Source organism: Osmerus mordax, chromosome 14, assembly GCF_038355195.1.
Source record: "Osmerus mordax isolate fOsmMor3 chromosome 14, fOsmMor3.pri, whole genome shotgun sequence".
NCBI lineage: Eukaryota > Metazoa > Chordata > Actinopteri > Osmeriformes > Osmeridae > Osmerus > Osmerus mordax.
Genome location: NC_090063.1, coordinates 17,287,892 through 17,306,336, shown reverse-complemented (window position 1 = coordinate 17,306,336; position 18,445 = coordinate 17,287,892). Strand labels below are relative to the sequence as shown.

At 48.1% G+C, this 18,445-nt stretch overlaps 1 protein-coding gene across 3 annotated transcripts; it reads left to right on the top strand.

Annotated features, from left to right (window-relative positions):
- Positions 1-8,101: 8,101 nt before the first annotated feature.
- On the top strand, positions 8,102-18,354 carry psip1a (PC4 and SFRS1 interacting protein 1a). 3 transcript variants are annotated; one of them, XR_010878222.1, is made up of 17 exons: positions 8,102-8,149; positions 8,699-8,783; positions 8,902-8,978; positions 9,434-9,572; positions 9,682-9,768; positions 10,246-10,341; positions 13,553-13,604; positions 13,706-13,781; positions 14,281-14,455; positions 14,572-14,648; positions 14,734-14,789; positions 15,379-15,449; positions 16,073-16,174; positions 16,358-16,553; positions 17,162-17,246; positions 17,472-17,637; positions 17,696-18,354. XR_010878222.1 is itself a non-coding variant. In XM_067250411.1 (16 exons), exons 2-16 carry the CDS (start codon positions 8,712-8,714, stop codon positions 17,500-17,502), a joined length of 1,392 nt encoding a protein of 463 aa, XP_067106512.1. In that variant the 5' UTR covers positions 8,102-8,149; positions 8,699-8,711; the 3' UTR covers positions 17,503-18,354. The 3 variants fall into 3 exon arrangements, 2 of the variants coding, with proteins under 2 accessions (XP_067106512.1, XP_067106513.1); XM_067250411.1 differs by having other exon boundaries at positions 17,472-18,354; XM_067250412.1 differs by lacking the exon at positions 10,246-10,341 and having other exon boundaries at positions 8,110-8,149; positions 17,472-18,354.
- Positions 18,355-18,445: the final 91 nt, after the last annotated feature.

Sequence of the window (18,445 nt, the reverse complement as noted above, 5' to 3'; positions counted from 1 at the left end):
CCTATGGGTGTCCCCCACCTCCCCCCTCCCCCCCTCCCCCCCTCCCCCCTGGTAGTCCTGATCCCCCTGATCAGCTCTTATCTGACGTCCTTAGAAAAGCTAATGTGCTGATTTTACGTTTCTAACCCGCCGTGATCCCCCACAATCCCCTCTGCCCCCCCCCCCCTCTCCCCCTCCTCGGCATGGCGAGGATCACACGTTCTGACGCTTTGATCACAAGTCCCCCGGTTAACAGTACACACACACAAAAAAAGTCTCACTTCCTTGACGATTGTTGCCGGGGCGGCCTTTTTAGCGGTTGATATAACTTTACTTTACTTAAAGCCAGTTTTGCCCCCCCCCCCCCAGACTCCTAAACGAGGACTGGTCTCCCTCCAGAGCAGCTCTCCGGAGCCCCGGGTTGGGGCCCGGTGCCCCCTAAGCCCCTGGATCTGCTCTCCCCCATCTTCATCAAGCCCATTTGCCAAATCTAAAAAAGAGCCAATAAGCTCAGCTTTTCACAGCAGCTCTGGGAAGTAATCCCTGTTAGCCCCCTCTCTCTCTCTCTCTCTCTCTCTCTCTCTCTCTCTCTCTCTCTCTCTCTCTCTCTCTCTCTAACCCTCTCTCTCTCTCTCTCTCTCTAATCGATAGAGGTTGAGTGGGGGTGAACCTCAGCTGTTTGGCAGGTTGGGCTGAAGAGGGCAGATCTTACAGATCCTGTGTACCTGGGTCAGGGTGATGAAACTAATGGCCTCGTTTCACTTCCTGACTGCCGTAGGGGAGACAGGAGTCAAGTTCCACTTCATGGGAAAGAAAATGTTGACACCGGAGCAGCGTTCAGAGTAAACTCACCATAACCATGATGAAAATAACAAAACAATCTAGTTAAATTCAACTACTATTCAGAAACTTCTCTCAGGGTAAACTGTAAACCCAGATTAAAATAAAAATATTTTCCTTCAAACCGACTCTCAACTTTCCCTTTCACTTTCCCACAATTAGCGGACAATAACAGCTATTTTCCAATCAACTCCAGGTGTCAGAGCAGTTCTACTCATCTGGTCTGGTTCAAATTAGAGCCCAATATCAGCCGATAATATCGGCCCGCCGATATATCGGTCGATATTGGGCATTTTCCAAACTATCGGTATCGGCATTTATAATGGCCGATAAATGAATATATATATTGTTTTTTTTAAGGACTAAGTTTCATATCTTAAGTTTTATATTTTATACATTTTATTTATCAGAAACTGCATTAACATATTATTTTAGTGAGGAAATAATAACAGGAGTCAGATGGCTGAGCAGTTAGGGAATCGGGCTATTAATCAGAAGGTTGCTGGTTTGATGTCAAATGACATTGTGTCCTTGGGAAGGCACTTAACCCTACTTGCCTCGGGGAATGTCCCTGTACTTAGTTGCTCTGGATGAGAACTTCTGCTAAAAGTGACTAAATGTAAACTACAAATAACTACTGTTAGGGAAATCAGATTTTATTTTGTTACGCGTTTCTGGATTTTTTAAATATTTATTTATATCGGCCGATATCGGAATATCGGATTTTTAAATCACCAAATATTTGTATCGTATCGGCCTTAAAAATCCTTTATCGGTCGGGCTCTAGTTCAAATCCTCCCCGTGAATGCCACTTTGGATGAAAGCGGACGCTAAATATTACGTTCCATACAATATTACAGTGTTCCTAAAACAGAATTGTTAAAATTCCAGAATTCTTATCCCAAATTAGAATCCCTAAAATGAAGTCTGCTAAATGACTAAATGACTAAATGTAAATGTAAGACAACATGACAGTATTTCAATCGGAATGTGTTGTGTTGCAGCCTTCCTGCCCTAACCCTTACCCTGCCCTAACCCTTCCTAACCCTCCCTACTTGTTCCTGTCTCTGTCAGTCAGGCAGGACAGCGTGCTGCAGGACAGCGTGCTGGAGATCCAGGCCTTGCCAGGTGCCTTGGCTGCTCCACCCCAGAAGCAGGCCCTGCCCGGTGGGGTACCATGTTCCATCACTCCCCTCCGCCCCCGGTCTGGCTCCATAATTAATATGTTGTTGTATCAAAGTTGAAGCGTTTGCCTCCGAAGTGTCCCTCCTTACGGCCCGCCCCACCCGGCCAACCATTACACCATGCCTGACCTCTGTGTCATGTGAAGGTTGCTGTGGAAACTTGGCTCGCCCCCGCATGAAAACATCTGCTTCCCTCGCAGGAGGACGAGTGAGAGAGGGGGGGGGGGATGTGTGTGTATCTGAGAGTGTGTGGGTGGGGGGGAAGTGTGTGTGTGTGTGTATACTGCAGGGGCCTCTCCTCAGCTGGTTGCAGCCAGGCCCAGCGAGAGAGCCCTTCTCCTGTCCTGACGCACTGACCCCCACATTTATAACCCACCTCCAACAACGCCACACTCCCACACAGACCTGGTACTCTCCATCACCGCCCCCTACCCCCTGCTGTGCCAGCGTGGTCACCACACCACTGTGAGGGCGGCTCATGTCTTGTCTTCCCCCTATCACGGGCTGTCGAGAGGAGAGGAGGGAGTGGGGAGTGGGGAGGGAGGGAGGAGGAAGGCATCTGGGGGTGCTCCCACAAAGTGGCGACTGTTGGAACGTTGACAGAAGCATCTGTCATCCCAGCCTTCACACCCTCACCTCCTGTCTGAGGCCTAGATTCCCTCCATCCTCCCCTCCATCCCTCCCTCCACCCTCCCCTCCATCCTCCCATCCATCCCTCCCTTCCTCCCTCCCTCCATTCCCCCTCTCCCTCCATCCCTCCATCTCTCCCTCCATCTTCTTTCTCCATCTCCGTCCCCCTCTCTAGTTCTCTAGTAGACAGCTCTCGCACGCCTCCCTGAGTGAGCCCTCAGTCCTGTCCTGAACACCACCACCACAGTCATCTGGCTTCTGTCAAACACACATCTGAGAAGAATCACACTTCCTAAAGAAGGAGTGAAAAAAAGAAAAACAATAGAATCTTAAGTCTAAAAGTTGTATATGTTTCGTTTTTTTTTCATCCAAAAGTATTTTAGGATCCTTATTCTGGACAGAAAACTAGCAGTGAAGCTGTCCTGTACCCCCCTCCACCTCTTGGGCCATATTCTTGTTCTCTGTCGTGAACATTCGGACACACGTCCAGAATTACCAAGACAACTTCATAAACAAACACACCACCCCTCCCCCTCCTCTAGGAGCCCCTCTCACCCCTACGGAGCTAATGAACACACTGACCTGCCTAGCGACCACTTCATCATCCTCCAATGGCACCCCCAGGCCACCCCCCCGATGGGCTGAAGGGTTGCCAGCGGCAACAGGAAGGATGCCAATCCACGGGCACGACTGACACACACACACACACACAGTCTCAAGGACATCATCGCTCACTTAACTCTGGGAAGGTGCCCTTCACGCGACGCCACACCGCCCCAGACTAACACACTTCACCCTCTTCCTCCAGGCAGGCCTCAAACTGTCCTGCTCTGCCGCCCTCGTCTACCGGTCAGCGCATGTGCTTCTGTCTCTCTCTCTCTCCCTCTCTCCCCCTCTGTCTCTCCCCCTCCTTCTCTCTCCCTCTCCCTCTCTCTCCCTCTCTCTCCCCCTCTGTCTCTCTCTCTGTCTCTCCCCCTCTGTCTCTCCCCCCTCCTTCTCTCCCTCTCTCCCCCCTCTGTCTCTCCCTCTCCCTCTCTCTCCCCCTCTCTCTCCCTCTCTCCCTCCCTCTCCCTCTCTCTCTACGTGAGATCAAGATCCCCTCACAGAGCGGGAGGGGGACACAGAGATGGAGGGATGGAGGACAGCAGGACATCCAGTCCCTGAGAGAGAGAGAGAGACGGGGGACGAGACGCTGTGCCAACATCTCGTCTGCCAGGGTGAAGGGTAGTCACCTTCCCTCCTCCCCCTCCCTCCCTCCCCCCTCCCTCTCCCTCCCCTCTGGTCGTGTGAGCGCAGGAGCCCCACAGAGCTGGCCAGGGTCCAACACTAAGGCCTCTCACCTCCCAGCCCAGGTAGAGCTCCTGGTGTCTCCTCCTCCCAGCGCTGCTGCTGCTATTCCTGGTTCCTGGGGCGGCTCTCTCTCCTTTACTCTCATCACGCCCTCCTCCTCTCTCTCCTCTACTCTCCCCCCCCCCTCCTCCCCCCCCCCCCAATCCCCCTCTCTAGGGCCAGAGGGCTGACGAACCTGTCCTTCACATTCATCAGCCTCACCTCCTATTGTCTTCCACACATACACGTAAATGTTAATGTGCTTGTCATACACCAATCTCTCAAACACACACACAGTCCTACGAGCTGTGGCCATAAAGACAGGTCACCTTCATAATGCACACTCCTTCCTGCTGTGTTTCTTTCAGATGGAGAGAAAGAAGTATTGCCTGAGACTACTGAGGGAGGGGAGAGTGTGTGTGAGTGTGTGTGTGTGTGTGTGTGTGTGTGTGTGTGTGTGTGTGTGTGTGTGTGTGTGTGTGTGTGTGTGTGTGTGTGTGTGAGTGAGGTCAATAAGGAAAAGTTAAAATAGGCCACAGAAGGCGATGATAGCAGGTATTCTCTCGTGTAATTTTGGAGCCAGTAGAGGGCAGTAAGACGGTTTGGATTGTCAAGTCCATAGAAAACACACGGCGCACAAACTTAACTTGCCCACAAGATGTCGCCTTTTCACAGAAGTATTTCATACATACACGGGAAAGCAATTAAAAAACGCTAATTTAAAATAGCAAGATTAAGTTATAAGGATTAAAATACTAACAAAAAACACACTTATTCTGAATGTTGACAGACATTGTCCATCAGCGCCACAGTAAGCACACATTATAATGACAGATATTTGAGCACATTATAATGTAGCTAACATTACTGCTAAAATCTGAGATAGCTAGAGGTAGCCAAGCAAGCTACTTTTACTGTGTGGGTATAAACCTTACCTTCGTAATTGTTGATGTAGCTCGAAACGTACACAATTTGAACCTTTTCCCTCTTGCTTGAAGGTCAGCAACATAGAATCCTATGCACATCGTCGATTACTATTTAGGGAAGACAACCCGAACTCCGCGTAAAAACCGGCATTTTGTGTTTGAGAACTAACTTTCTTTTTTTGCAGTGTTTGAGAACTAAAGTAACTGCTCGCTACCGGTTGTTGATTTGTCTTATGCAATATGCGGAAGTGATGCGTGCATAGTGGATTGATCATAGATATATATAAAGGCCTTTAAGTTTCACATGTCTGAAACTTACTGTGGTTACTCATACTACTGCCCTCAGTGTACAGTAAGAATCATTTGATGCTGGGATATACAGAACAGACAATAGAGGGGGGTGCATTTCACGACAGGCTTGTTGTATTCCTTCTTGCCATGAAATGCACCCCCTGCTAACTTTGACTGGGAAAGTGTCACATGTCTGACACTTACTGTGGTTACTCATACTAGTGCCCTCAGTGTACAGTAAGAATCATTTGATGCTGGGATATACAGAACAGACAATAGAGGGGGGTGCATTTCACAACAGGCTTGTTGTATTCCTTCTTGCCATGAAATGCACCCCCTGCTAACTCTGACTAGGAAAGTGTTACATGCCTGAAACTTACTGTGCTTACTCATACTAGTGTCCTCAGTGTACAGTAAGAATCATTTCATGCTGGGATATAGACAAGTTTACGCGCCAAATCCCAGGGGGCCGCCATAACTCTACACAAATGCATTTCATTTCCGCCGGAAGTGGTTTGCAAAGCGTCTGCCGGTGTAAACACAGCGATGTTGATGCTAGCTTGGGATCACTGTTCTACTACTTTGACATACTTGTCCTTTGACATTTACTACTGGATAAGTTGCCAACGTCGTCGCCATACTTTTAAGTACATTTTAGAGTAGATTTATAGTTATAAAGCTTTTGCCAGTCCATCATTTTGTAGCTTTTAACATGGAGCAAAGGCAATGTCAGAAGATGACTTTAGTCTGCGATTCATTAGAACATTTGTTGTCTAGCTCTTCAATCTCTCAGCAAAATGTAGGCTAATTATTTGGCTAAATGATGCCACACATATCAGACAGAAGTTGTTCTATAAATTCGTAGCCCGACATTAAAAACATTTATAGTCGGTTGACTGATCGCGTTGTTGTACCCAGTCAAAGGAATAAACCCACAGGAACATCATGAAGGGAGTCAGATGGCTGAGCGGTGAGGGAGTCGGGCTAGTAATCTGAAGGTTGCCAGTTCGATTCCAGGCCGTGTCAATTGACTTTGTGTCCTTGGGCAAGGCACTTCACCCTACTTGCCTCGGGGAGAATGTCCCTGTACTTACTGTAAGTCGCTCTGGATAAGAGCGTCTGCTAAATGACTAAATGTAAATGTAATGAACATTCAATGGTCTTGCCAGTTATTCTGGCAAAACATGTAGCATAATGTTCTTTATTTATTGCCAGGACACGGTCCAAGTAGCCTAGGTATACATAACATTGAAAGCTAATTCGTTTGGAATTTCTAGGCTATTGATGTTACATGTTGATGTTCAGCCTATTCAATTTAACAACTTCAGAAGGACAAGACAGGCAGTACACTGTTATCCTTATTTAAGTGGCTTGTCACTGCCTGAAGTGCCTACTTATCTATCTATTCTTCCTATGAACCCGGTTATGACTGCTTTAAACAAGCACCGGTTGGCTACACACCTCATGCCGGGCTTTTACAGATGTGTGTATTGGCACTTTGAAAGGTTTGAATTATTATATCCACATATCAATGTATAATTATTAAATCCACTGCAACAATAGGACAAAGGAACACCAACAGAATGTGAATAGCCTACAAACAATAAGCATACTACTGTAGTATAACTGTAACAGGCGATTCTAGGTTTTAAAACTGGTGGTCGTAGCACTCTATCTGGGAGTCAGGTGGCTGAGCGGTGAGGGAATCGGACTAGTAATCCGAAGGTTGCCAGTTCGATTCCCGGTCATGCCAACTGACGTTGTGTCCTTGGGCAAGGCACTTCACCCTACTTGCCTCGGGGGAATGTCCCTGTAATTACTGTAAGTCGCTCTGGATAAGAGCGTCTGCTAAATGACTAAATGACTATCTAACCACTCGTTCCAGAACGGAAGTGAATTGCATTGAAGGGAGGAGTTTAGGAAGTAGAGCGAAAACGGCTAATAAACTTGTCTATATATCTATGGGATTGATGCAAAGTGGGCAAATGCAAGTTAAGGTGGAAATGTCAGTTGGTCTTTCGTCAACGTGCCAAGCGTAACTATTGGCGTCTCGGTCATCATGAAGGCAAAATGTCATTTTAAAATGATTAAGAATTTGAATAATCATGTACCAACAGCCTATATAAATATTTTATATGTATACATTTTTCATACTTTAGTTTTCATTGGTTTGGCGGCCCTCCTGTAGGCTATGACCCAAGCGGACCACTAGCCCACAGGTTGGGAATCGCTGCTGTAGATTATGTTTATGATGGTGGTATTGTTTTGAACGTTTTATTCTTCACTTTTTGGATGAGCTGTTCGCATTGAACTATGTTCAAAAAGATCTGCGGGAACAGTTCCAACGGCTGGATGGTAGCCTACTGCTGGATTGTTCAACATCAGACGCTTGGATGACATTGGAAACAGATTTGTTTTGTATTCAAAGGTAATAATAAAAACAAATAAAAACAAATAAAAAACTTAGTGCTTTGGAAGTTGACTAGGCTATGCCTCAAAGCACTTGCTGAGGTAACGTTGCAGTTTCATGTTGAGTTATTTTGATTTGACATATACAAATTGTATTTGTAGAAATGAACGTTGTTTTAAACGGCTTTGTTTAATTTGTAACGCCTGCACATACAAGCAGATTCTCTTCGCAGCATCAGCACCAGTTTTAGAAAAAGTTTATTTTTGGCGTAGTGTAAACTTTACCGGGCCTATGATAGCTTATCTCACAATAAAATAATTTGCTTTTGTGGATTAATAGTACCTATCAAACCAAAACTTTTGTCAAACTAAATAAGATTGGGAAAAAAAACTTCGATGGTAAACTAATTCATACTAGGCTACGTTGAAATCATTTTTAATTTCCTGTCTTTGAGCGGGCGTCCCCCCTGTAGAAGGGCTGTAGTGGTACGTCCCGTTATCGTGCCGCGCGGGAGCAGGAAAGCGTGTGCAGAAGCAGCTCGCCAACAGGACCATACAGTGGTAAATGTTACATTGCTGAATGTTTTGTCGATGTCGGAGATAAATATGTGAATACGTATAGCTCAGCTCATAGTTGACAACGTGCATGCCTTTGTAAATGTGTACTTATTGTTTAAAACGCTTTATTTTTGAGGAGGAGAAGCAAGTGGCTAGCACATTATGTTTTCATTCCGGAAAATAACGCTAGCAACATAACAATCCGAACCAACCCGTGTTTGTTACTGTTCGCTGCATTGCTACATATTGACAAGCTAACACATAGTTGAATGTACACGTATATGATTGATACATTAATCTACACCGAGTTATTTTGAACACATTATGCCGTATGAATGAAAATGTCCACGTTTCGGTTCTGAACGCAATAATGGGAGGGGTTAAGCAACGACCCCAACTATTTACACACCCACATGTAGTCACAACTTAACTCATACGTCAGTGCCAACAATAGTTTAATTCGACTACTAATGTCCGGGTTGTTTGAACGTTAGGTTAACTTGAATTCATTTACGTGTGGGTCGATGATGCATTGTCGTTTCGTTTGTACAGTATTGTGAAGATAATGGCACGGGACTTCAAACCAGGTGACCTGATTTTTGCCAAGATGAAGGGATATCCCCACTGGCCTGCTAGAGTGAGTCTCCACATTCTCCATCCACCCACCCACAATTTACACATTTTTTCACTCTCCATCTCCCTCTCCCTGATTGCCCCCCCCCCCTTCTCTCTCCCTCTCTCTCTGCCTCTCCCAGATTGATGAAGTTCCAGATGGAGCTGTAAAACCTTCCAACATAAAGTTCCCAATCTTCTTCTTTGGAACCCACGAAACGTGAGTAGTTGTAGTTTAGCTATTCATTTGTTTGCCTGTCTATTTACAATATTACTTTGGTGTTGCCTGTCATTGGCAAACAACAAATAAAACATACACTTTCACTGACTGACTACATTTAGCAGACGCTTTTATCTAAAGCAACGTACAAATATGGCATATAGAAAACATTGCAGAAGATCAAGGATCAGAAGGGCAGAGTTTTAACAGTATTTCGGTGGTCAGAGTCAAGGACTAGTCCTGTATTTCCCAGGCACATCACAAAGTAAGCACATCTCTAACAGAGATAATAGACATGGTGTGCAGTTCACAATTGGGAGCCAAAGAAGTGCTTCAGATCAAAACAAACGGTACTCTTTCATCCAACAAAGCAAAGCTAGGACCATGCATGCCCGGTTGCTGATTACTTGCTGTTACTTTTACTGGTTGACTATCTGCCTCTTCTGTTGTTCCAGAGCATTCCTGGGGCCCAAAGATATATTCCCCTACCTGCCCAACAAGGACAGGTATGCCAGGCCCAACAAGAGGAAGGGCTTCAACGAGGGGCTCTGGGAGATTGAGAACAACCCCCAAGTGGAGCTCAACGGACCCAAGGTAATTCACCCTCCTCTACCTCCTCCCCTCCCCTACCTCCACCCTCCTCTATCTCCATCTCCATTGTTTGTTTATTGTTGCTGTGGTGTTTGTTTGTTTGTTTTCCTAGATGATGCCGTCTGACTCCATGACAGAGCAGGATTCTGACAGCAATCCAGAACTGGACGAGGATGGAGATGAGAAGAAGAAATCTAAAGTAAGTTCATTCATTCTCTATCTCCCTCTATCTCTCTCTCTCTTGTTTTTCTCCTTCTGCGCGTTTCTGTTCTCTTTGTCTCAGTATCTTTGTCTCTCTCTCTGTTGGTCAGGAAAACCAAATGTTCCTACATTTTATTAATATTGCTTCCATCAGCACTAATGCTAAATGTTCACATTTCTCACTGCTGTCGTGATGTCTCTTGTTTTGCTAACCGTGTCGAGTTTTTGGTTTGTTTATCCTACCAGAGGCCACACAGTTATTACAGTAACAATCCGAATGACTGACATGTATCTGTTTTCTGCGCTAACTGTTCAGAGCACGGGAACCAGTCAAAACCTGATTCTCTAGGAACTTTCGGCAAAATTCGATTCCCCCCCCCATCTGATGGTCAACTGGTTGCTAGGCAGAATTAACCCCTTCGCCCCCCTCCCTCCCATCCTACCCCCCCGATGCCCCTGTGTTTGGTACATTCAGGGTTCGAGCGGGGAGGCAGAGCGAGATAATGAGGAGGAGGAAATGGAGGAGGAAGTTGTCATGGAGGTCTCTGAACCCGGGCCTCAGGGCCAGGATGTACGTACAATGCATGATGGGATTTGTAGTTCGGGGGCCCGCCTACTTTGAGAAACACAAGCATGTGAGACCCGGGGTGTTGCGGTCTCTCTCCCTCTGTGGTGCTGGCCTGGTACGGGACGGTCTCTCTGTGGTGCTGTCCTGGTACGGGCCTGTCTCTCTCTCTCTGTGGTGCTGTCCTGGTATGGGCCTGTCTCTCTCTCTCTGTGGTGCTGTCCTGGTACGGGCCTGTCTCTCTGTGTGGTGCTGGCCTGGTACGTGCCTGTCTCTCTCTCCCTCTGTGGTGCTGGCCTGGTATGGGCCTGTCTCTCTCTCCCTCTGTGGTGCTGGCCTGGTATGGGTCTGTCTCTCTCTCTGTGGTGCTGGCCTGGTACGGGCCTGTCTCTCTCTCTGTGGTGCTGGCCTGGTATGGGTCTGTCTCTCTGTGGTGCTGGCCTGGTACGGGCCTGTCTCTCTCTGTGGTGCTGGCCTGGTACGGGACGGTCTCTCTCTGTGGTGCTGGCCTGGTATGGGCCTGTCTCTCTCTCTGTGGTGCTGGCCTGGTATGGGCCTGTCTCTCTCTCTGTGGTGCTGGCCTGGTACGGGCCTGTCTCTCTCTGTGGTGCTGGCCTGGTACGGGTCTGTCTCTCTCTCTGTGGTTCTGTCCTGGTACAGGCCTGTCTCTCTCTCTGTGGTGCTGGCCTGGTACGGGCCTGTCTCTCTCTGTGGTGCTGGCCTGGTACGGGCCTGTCTCTCTCTCTGTGGTGCTGGCCTGGTACGGGCCTGTCTCTCTCTGTGGTGCTGGCCTGGTACGGGCCTGTCTCTCTCTGTGGTGCTGGCCTGGTACGGGCCTGTCTCTCTCTGTGGTGCTGGCCTGGTACGGGCCTGTCTCTCTCTGTGGTGCTGGCCTGGTACGGGCCTGTCTCTCTCTGTGGTGCTGGCCTGGTACGGGCCTGTCTCTCTGAGCCGGTCCTGGGGACAGGGCAGCTCTGTGGTGGGCCCTCTGGAGGTGTACCGTACACCGTGCGGCACCTGGCTGTGGCTTGGTGGTTTGAGGCTGTACTGGAGAACAGGGAAGGATGCTGGAGGTCGTCACACAGGCTGGTGCCCTGACACATGCTCACAAGGCCCCCGTGTCTGAAACGAGGGATTAACACATCACAGCACGGGGAGGCCAGGGGGTGAGACAGCATGTCCCCTAGTTTATACACCCCCTCAAGCCCACACCTGCACAGGAACACAGTGTTTCCCCCAGCATTATACTAGGGGGGCGCGCCCCCCCCCCCCCTGGAAGGTCAAGTTCATTTTTATTTATTTTTAATATAGCACCCGATCACAAAATAAGTCATTTAAGGTTACCTTTCCTATAAAACAGGTCTATTGCTTGCTCTTTTATTTAAAAAAACTAAACGGCCTTATGTTATTTATCTTATTTACACGACGGCATGTCATTTCTGTCTCTACATTTGCTCTCCATCCATATTGCAGTCTACTTTTGGTGTAACTTGCGAATGTTGTGAATTCAGTTTATTCATTAATTGACATGATTAATGAACACAACTGTCTGTGCACAAGGCCGCCTGCTTCTCCTATCATTGAACGTTTATTCTTTTATGATTCATATATCGACGAGGTTCCATTCTGTGTGCATGGCTGTCTGTGCCGTGGTTTCAGCCTCAGACAAGGTGAACAGTGAGTCGTTCTGTCAGTGTTCAGACAAGGTGAACAGTGAGTCGTTCTGTCAGTGTTCAGACAAGGTGAACAGTGAGTCGTTCTGTCAGTGTTCAGACAAGGTGAACAGTGAGTCGTTCTGTCAGTGTTCAGACAAGGTGAACAGTGAGTCGTTCTGTCAGTGTTCAGACAAGGTGAACAGTGAGTCGTTCTGTCAGTGTTCAGACAAGGTGAACAGTGAGTCGTTCTGTCAGTGTTCAGACAAGGTGAACAGTGAGTCGTTCTGTCAGTGTTCAGACAAGGTGAACAGTGAGTCGTCCTGTCAGTGTTCAGACAAGGTGAACAGTGAGTCGTTCAGACAAGGTGAACAGTGAGTCGTTCTGTCAGTGTTCAGATTTCAAAGTGTCTTGATTCTAATGTTGTTCACACTTGTTTTTCTTAACACTTGTTTCTGATCATTTTCAAGCAAGAAATGGCGAAGATGTGTGTATTTCACTTCTCTTAAACACACTTTTCGGGCACTTTCTCGGTGTCTCAAACACAGGAAACTAAACGAGGCTGAAGGCGGCAGCCATATTTGTTGCAGTACGGTAACCGTCCACTAGATGGTGCCAGAGGCTGTTCTAGCCCACTACTACTTAAAAACATTTTCAGTCAAACCCTCTTTTGAAATTTGGGAGAAAGATTTTAAAAAAAATTGCCAGACATGTTTGACTTCACACCCATATCATGTAACACATCCCGTTCGTCTGGTCCGCTCCTGGTGGAAGCAGCTCGTCATGGGTGTCATTTCCTGTGTTGTGGGTCTCTTCCTGGGCCACTTCCTGGGTCATGAGTGTGTCTCGTCCCTCCAGGACCCCCCCCCGGTCAGGAGGACACGCCCCACCCAGCCAGGAGGGGGAGGAAGAAGAAGGGGTGGATTATGATCACTTCCTGGAGGGAGGGAGGAGGGGTGGATTATGATCACTTCCTGGGGGGAGGGAGGAGGGGTGGATTATGATCACTTCCTGGAGGGAGGGAGGAGGGGTGGATGATGATCATTTCCTGGGGGGATGGAGGAGGGGTGGATTATGATCACTTCCTGGGGGGAGGGAGGAGGGGTGGATTATGATCACTTCCTGGAGGGAGGGAGGAGGGGTGGATTATGATCACTTCCTGGGGGGAGGGAGGAGGGGTGGATTATGATCACTTCCTGGGGGGAGGGGTGGATTATGATCACTTCCTGGGGGGAGAGAGGAGGGGTGGATTATGATCACTTCCTGGGGGGAGAGAGGAGGGGTGGATTATGATCACTTCCTGGAGGGAGGGAAGAGGGGGGGGGGGGGTCACACACTGGGAACGGAGTCAACAACAGATAAAGGCCTACCAAAGCACACACACACACACTGCAGCAGGCACACACACACTGCAGCACAAACAAACACACTGCAGCACGCACACAAACACACACTGCAGCACACAAACACACACACTGTAGCACGCACACAAACACACACACTGCAGCACGCACACACGCTTCCCTGCAGCTCCAGGTGATGAAGTGTGTGTTTCCTTGCTCTAGAGTGAAGCCGACCAGGACTCAGAGAAAGAGGATGCACCTGCCAGCCCTTCAGGTGTGTGAGTGTGTTCAGCTTTTGGTTGATTTGGTCTTGGTTGGTGGGGTGGGGGGGCAGGAGTGGTCTTTAAAACTGACAGGTGTGTGTGTGCTCCCCAGGTAAGCGCAGGGGGAGGAAGCCCAAGGCTGACAAGATGACCTCACTGCAGGATCTCCACGGCTCAGGAAGTGATATGTACGTTCACGCATATACACACACGCACATGTTGGTGGCTGATTGATCTGTCCCAGTGTTGTTGTGTTGGGACTGAGGATCTGAGAGATGTGTACGTGTGTGTATGCTGTGTGTGGGTGTGTGTATGCTGTGTATGGGTGTGTGTGTGTGCGCTGTGTGTGGGTCTATGGGTGTGTGTATGGTTGTGTGTATGCTGTGCATGTGTGTGTGTGGGTGTGTGTATGCTGTGTATGGGTGTGTGCTGTGTGTGGGTCTATGGGTGTGTGTATGCTGTGTGTGGGTGTATGGTTGTGTGTATGGTTGTGTGTATGCTGTGCATGGGTGTGTGTGCTGTGTGTGGGTGTATGGTTGTGTGTATGCTGTGTATGGGTGTGTGTGTGTGCTGTGTGTGGGTCTATGGGTGTGTGGGTGTATGGTTGTGTGTATGCTGTGTATGGGTGTGCTGTGTGTGGGTCTATGGTTGTGTGTATGGTGTGTATGGGTGTGTGTGTGTCCTCAGGGAGTCTGCAGAGTCTGACAGGAAGAGGAAGCGCGCTGCGGACGAGCGGTCCAGGAGAGGAGAGGAAGAGAGGAGGAGGAGGAAGGATGAGGGCAGAGCAAGGGATGAGGGCAAGGAGCCGGACGCTAAGAGGAAGAGACAGACCAAGGAGGAGAGCTCGTCCGAGGATGAGGAGGTGAGGGGCGATTCTAAGACTCCCTGTTAGTGGACTCATCCCTGATCCCTGCTACTGGACTCATCCCTGTGTGGTGTGTGTGGTGTGGTGTGTGTGTGTGTGTGTGTGAGCTGCAGGTCAGAGGTCACAGGCGGCAGCACAACACGGAGGAGAAAGACGAGGGGAGGAGACGCAAGCAGGACGAGGGGAAAGAGTACGTGTGGGAGTGTGGTGGGAGTGTGGTGGGAGTGTGTGTGTATGTGGTGGGTGTCATGTGACCAGCTGTTTCCTACCTTCAGACCAGGTAAAGATGAAGGGAAGAAAGGAGACGGAGAGAGGAAAGACAAGAAAAAAGGTGAGTTGTTATTTATATTGTTATTATTCATATTGGGATTATTCATATTGTTATTATTCATATTGGGATTGTTCATATTGGGATTATTCATATTGTTATTATTCGTATTGGGATTATTCGTATTGGGATTATTCGTATTGGGATTATTCATATTGTGATTATTCATATTGTCATTGTTCATATTGTCATTATTCATATTGGGATTATTCATATTGTCATTATTCATATTGTTATTATTCATATTGGGATTATTCATATTGGGATTATTCATATTATTATTATTCATATGGTTATTATTCATATTGTTATTATTTATATTATTATTATTCATATTATTATTATTCATATTATTATTATTCATATTATTATTCATATTTTTATCATTATGAACACACTGGTGCAGACAGTGTAATCCGTGTTCATGACGCACCCACAGTTCAGTCTCACAGATGCCCCATTCACACATAATAAGCCATTTAGCGTTAATGAGACTAGGGGCGTTAGGTTCGTCAACACTGGTGCGCACCGGGATTCAGTGTGGGTTGTGAATCACGGCTGTTTTATTTAAACTTTGTCTTGTTTCACGCAGAAATACCCACAGAATCACGGCTGCAGAGGTTGCACGGAGAAATCAAAATCTCTCTGAAGATTGACAACCCGGTAAACTTGAACGTCAGCTCTGTGTTACGTGAGGTTTAGTCTGGTGAAGAGGAAGACTGACTCTGAGAGGAGCAAGTCTGACTTTGAGGAGGAAGACTGACTCTGTGAGGAGCAAGTCTGACTCTGAGGAGGAAGACTGACTGTGAGGAAGACTGACTGTGAGGAGCAAGTCTGACTCTGAGGAGGAAGTCTGACTCTCTGAGGAGGAGCAAGACTGACTCTGTGAGGAGCAAGTCTGACTCTGAGGAGGAAGACTGACTCTGTGAGGAGCAAGACTGACTCTGAGAGGAGGAAGGAGGAGGACTGACGGACTGACTGGGAAGCTGACTGCTTGTTAAACAGCTCTGTCTGTGTGTGTGTGTGTGTGTGTGTGTGTGTGTGTGTGTGTGTGTGTGTGTGTGTGTGTGTGTGTGTGTGTGTGTGTGTGTGTGTGTGTGTGTGTGTGTGTGTGTGTGTGTGTGTGTGTGTGTGTGTGTGTGTGTGTGTGTGTGTGTGTGTGTGTGTGTGTGTGTGTGTGTGTGTGTGTGTGTGTGTGTGTGTGTGTGTGTGTGTGTGTGTGTGTGTGTGTGTGTGTGTGTGTGTGTGTGTGTGTGTGTGTGTGTGTGTGTGTGTGTGTGTGTCAGGATGTGAGGAAGTGTCTGGCAGCGCTGGATGAGTTGGGGTCTCTGCAGCTCAACACACAGCACCTGCAGAAGCACAGTGAGCTTATCTCCACCCTCAAGAAGGTACCCAACACACACACTCTCTCACACACACACACTCTCACACTACTCATACTCAAACTCCATTCCTTCCCACTCTCAAACACTTTTCAAGTCTACAGTAATGTGTGTATTTTCCTAAACAATCTCATGAAGAGGCCTGTTAATATCTCTGTGTGTGTGTGTGTGTCTCTGGTGTGAGTGTAGATCCGGCGGTTCAAGGCTAGCCAGGATGTCATGGACAAGGCCAGCATGCTGTATAACAAGTTCAAGAGCATGTTCCTGGTGGGGGAGGGGGAGCAGGCGCTGGCCCAGGTGCTCTGCAGGTCCACCAGCGAACAGAAGCAGTACGAGGAGGCCAGGAAGGGAGCCCTGAGGAGGGCTGAGCTGGCCAGGGAAGGAGGTGAGGAGGGGAGGGGAGGGAGGAGGCCAGGGAGGGAGCCCTGAGGAAGGCTGAGCTGGCCAGGGAAGGAGGTGAGGAGGGGAGGGAGGAGGCCAGGGAGGGAGCCCTGAGGAAGGCTGAGCTGGCCAGGGAAGGAGGTGAGGAGGGGAGGGAGCCCTGAGGTAGGCTGAGCTGGCCAGGGAAGGAGGTGAGGAGGGGAGGGAGGAGGCCAGGAAGGGAGCCCTGAGGAGGGTTGAGCTGGCCAGGGAAGGAGGTGAGGAGGGGAGGGAGGAGGCCAGGAATGGAGCCCTGAGGAGGGCTGAGCTGGCCAGGGAAGGAGGTGAGGAGGGGAGGGGAGGGAGGGAGCCCTGAGGAGGGCTGAGATTGCGGAGGGAGGGAGGCAGAGAGGGAGGGAGGCAGTGTAACTAGATCAACAGTGGTGAGAGCAGCAAAGATGAGGCCTGCAGACATGGCTGCTGTGATCTCTAGTCCTCAGGAGAGACAGATGCGTCTGACTAACGGCTGAGGCATCATGTGCTGTGATCACACATCTGTGCTGGACCAACTGAGTCTGTCTGAGTTGGGAGATAAGGACAGCTTTTAAATTGTGTGTGTGTGTCCTCCCCCAGATAACAAGATGACTAACGGGGACACGTGTCCAGATGAAGAGAAGCAGGAGTCAGACACACCTGCAGACCCCTCCTCAGGAGAGAGGTCAGACACACACACACAGCATTCCTCAGGAGAAAGGTCAGACACACACACACACTGGATTTAATCACTGGGAGTGTATCATCAAAATCCACATTTCTTTTGTCGTCTTTGTAAGTATTAGTTGTACGACATGGGCTGTACAGTCGTAGCTATACTGTGTTCCTCTAGTGTTAGCCATACAGTATTAATACCGCTCTGAGTGTTACAACCTGTGTTCCTCTGCAGTGTTGCTGCTGTCCAGCAGGAGTGTATCTGAAGACGCCTGGCGTGGCTGCGCTGCAGAGATCTGGCTCCGCTGGTCGCTGGAAACATTTCAAATACTTTATCTGGGTTTGATTGAGGCTGCCTGGCATCATCAGAATGATCCCCATGACTCCATCTGGAGTCAGAGGCAGTCCAGGATTCCATCTGGAGTCAGAGGCAGTTCAGGATTCCATCTGGAGTCAGAGGCAGTCTCAAGCTTCTGGGAAAGTATTTAAATGGATTTTGAACACAGTTGTGACTGGAGATCTGGTGTTTTTGCGCCCAACTGACTGTTAGAATAACTACTTCCTGGATTCATTAGTGGAGGGTCAAGGTTGGAGTTTCTGTGTGATGTTTCTAACCAGAAGCCCCAACTCTGAACGTGAGGTGTGTAGTGTAGGCCTGACACCACACAGCACGGCTCAAGCCACAGCCTCTTGGCCACACCACCTCAACATCCCTCAAGATTTAGGGTGGACCTCTACAGCAACATGTATATTAGATGTAGATTTAGTTTGTTTCTTTATTTAGTGTCCACTAAAGGATTTTAAGACGCACATTTTGTAATCGGTTGGATTACAGTTCTATCATATCTTTAGTTTCATTTTTGTGTTTTCCTCAGACCCGTTTGAGTTAGTGAAACTAGATATGCTTAGTTTCTCATTTGCATTCTAATCCAGACTGACATTTCTTTGACTAGATGCACATACTTCTACTCTGTAGGTTTGCCAAAGTTTATTCTGCCAAGAAAGTGCTTTTTTTTTTCTTGAACTTTTGTCTTTTAAAGTCGTCCATTCTTGTAAATATGAACATGTTCATTCGTGTCTTAAAACCTCTTGTATCTGGATCCATTAAATAAAGCAGTGGTTCAGATATGTTGGTGGTTTCATGTCATAGCAGGAACTGATGGGTCATGTGCCTGTTCTCCCACACAGCCCCGGGGGGGAATTATTTAT

Coding starts and splice junctions, on each gene's coding strand:
- psip1a (XM_067250411.1), top strand. CDS start 8,712: ATGGCACGGGACTTCAAACCAGGTGACCTGATTTTTGCCAAGATGAAG. Junction 8,979..9,433: donor TTCTTTGGAACCCACGAAAC/GTGAGTAGTTGT, acceptor CTGTTGTTCCAG/AGCATTCCTGGGGCCCAAAG. Junction 13,605..13,705: donor TGCACCTGCCAGCCCTTCAG/GTGTGTGAGTGT, acceptor TGTGCTCCCCAG/GTAAGCGCAGGGGGAGGAAG.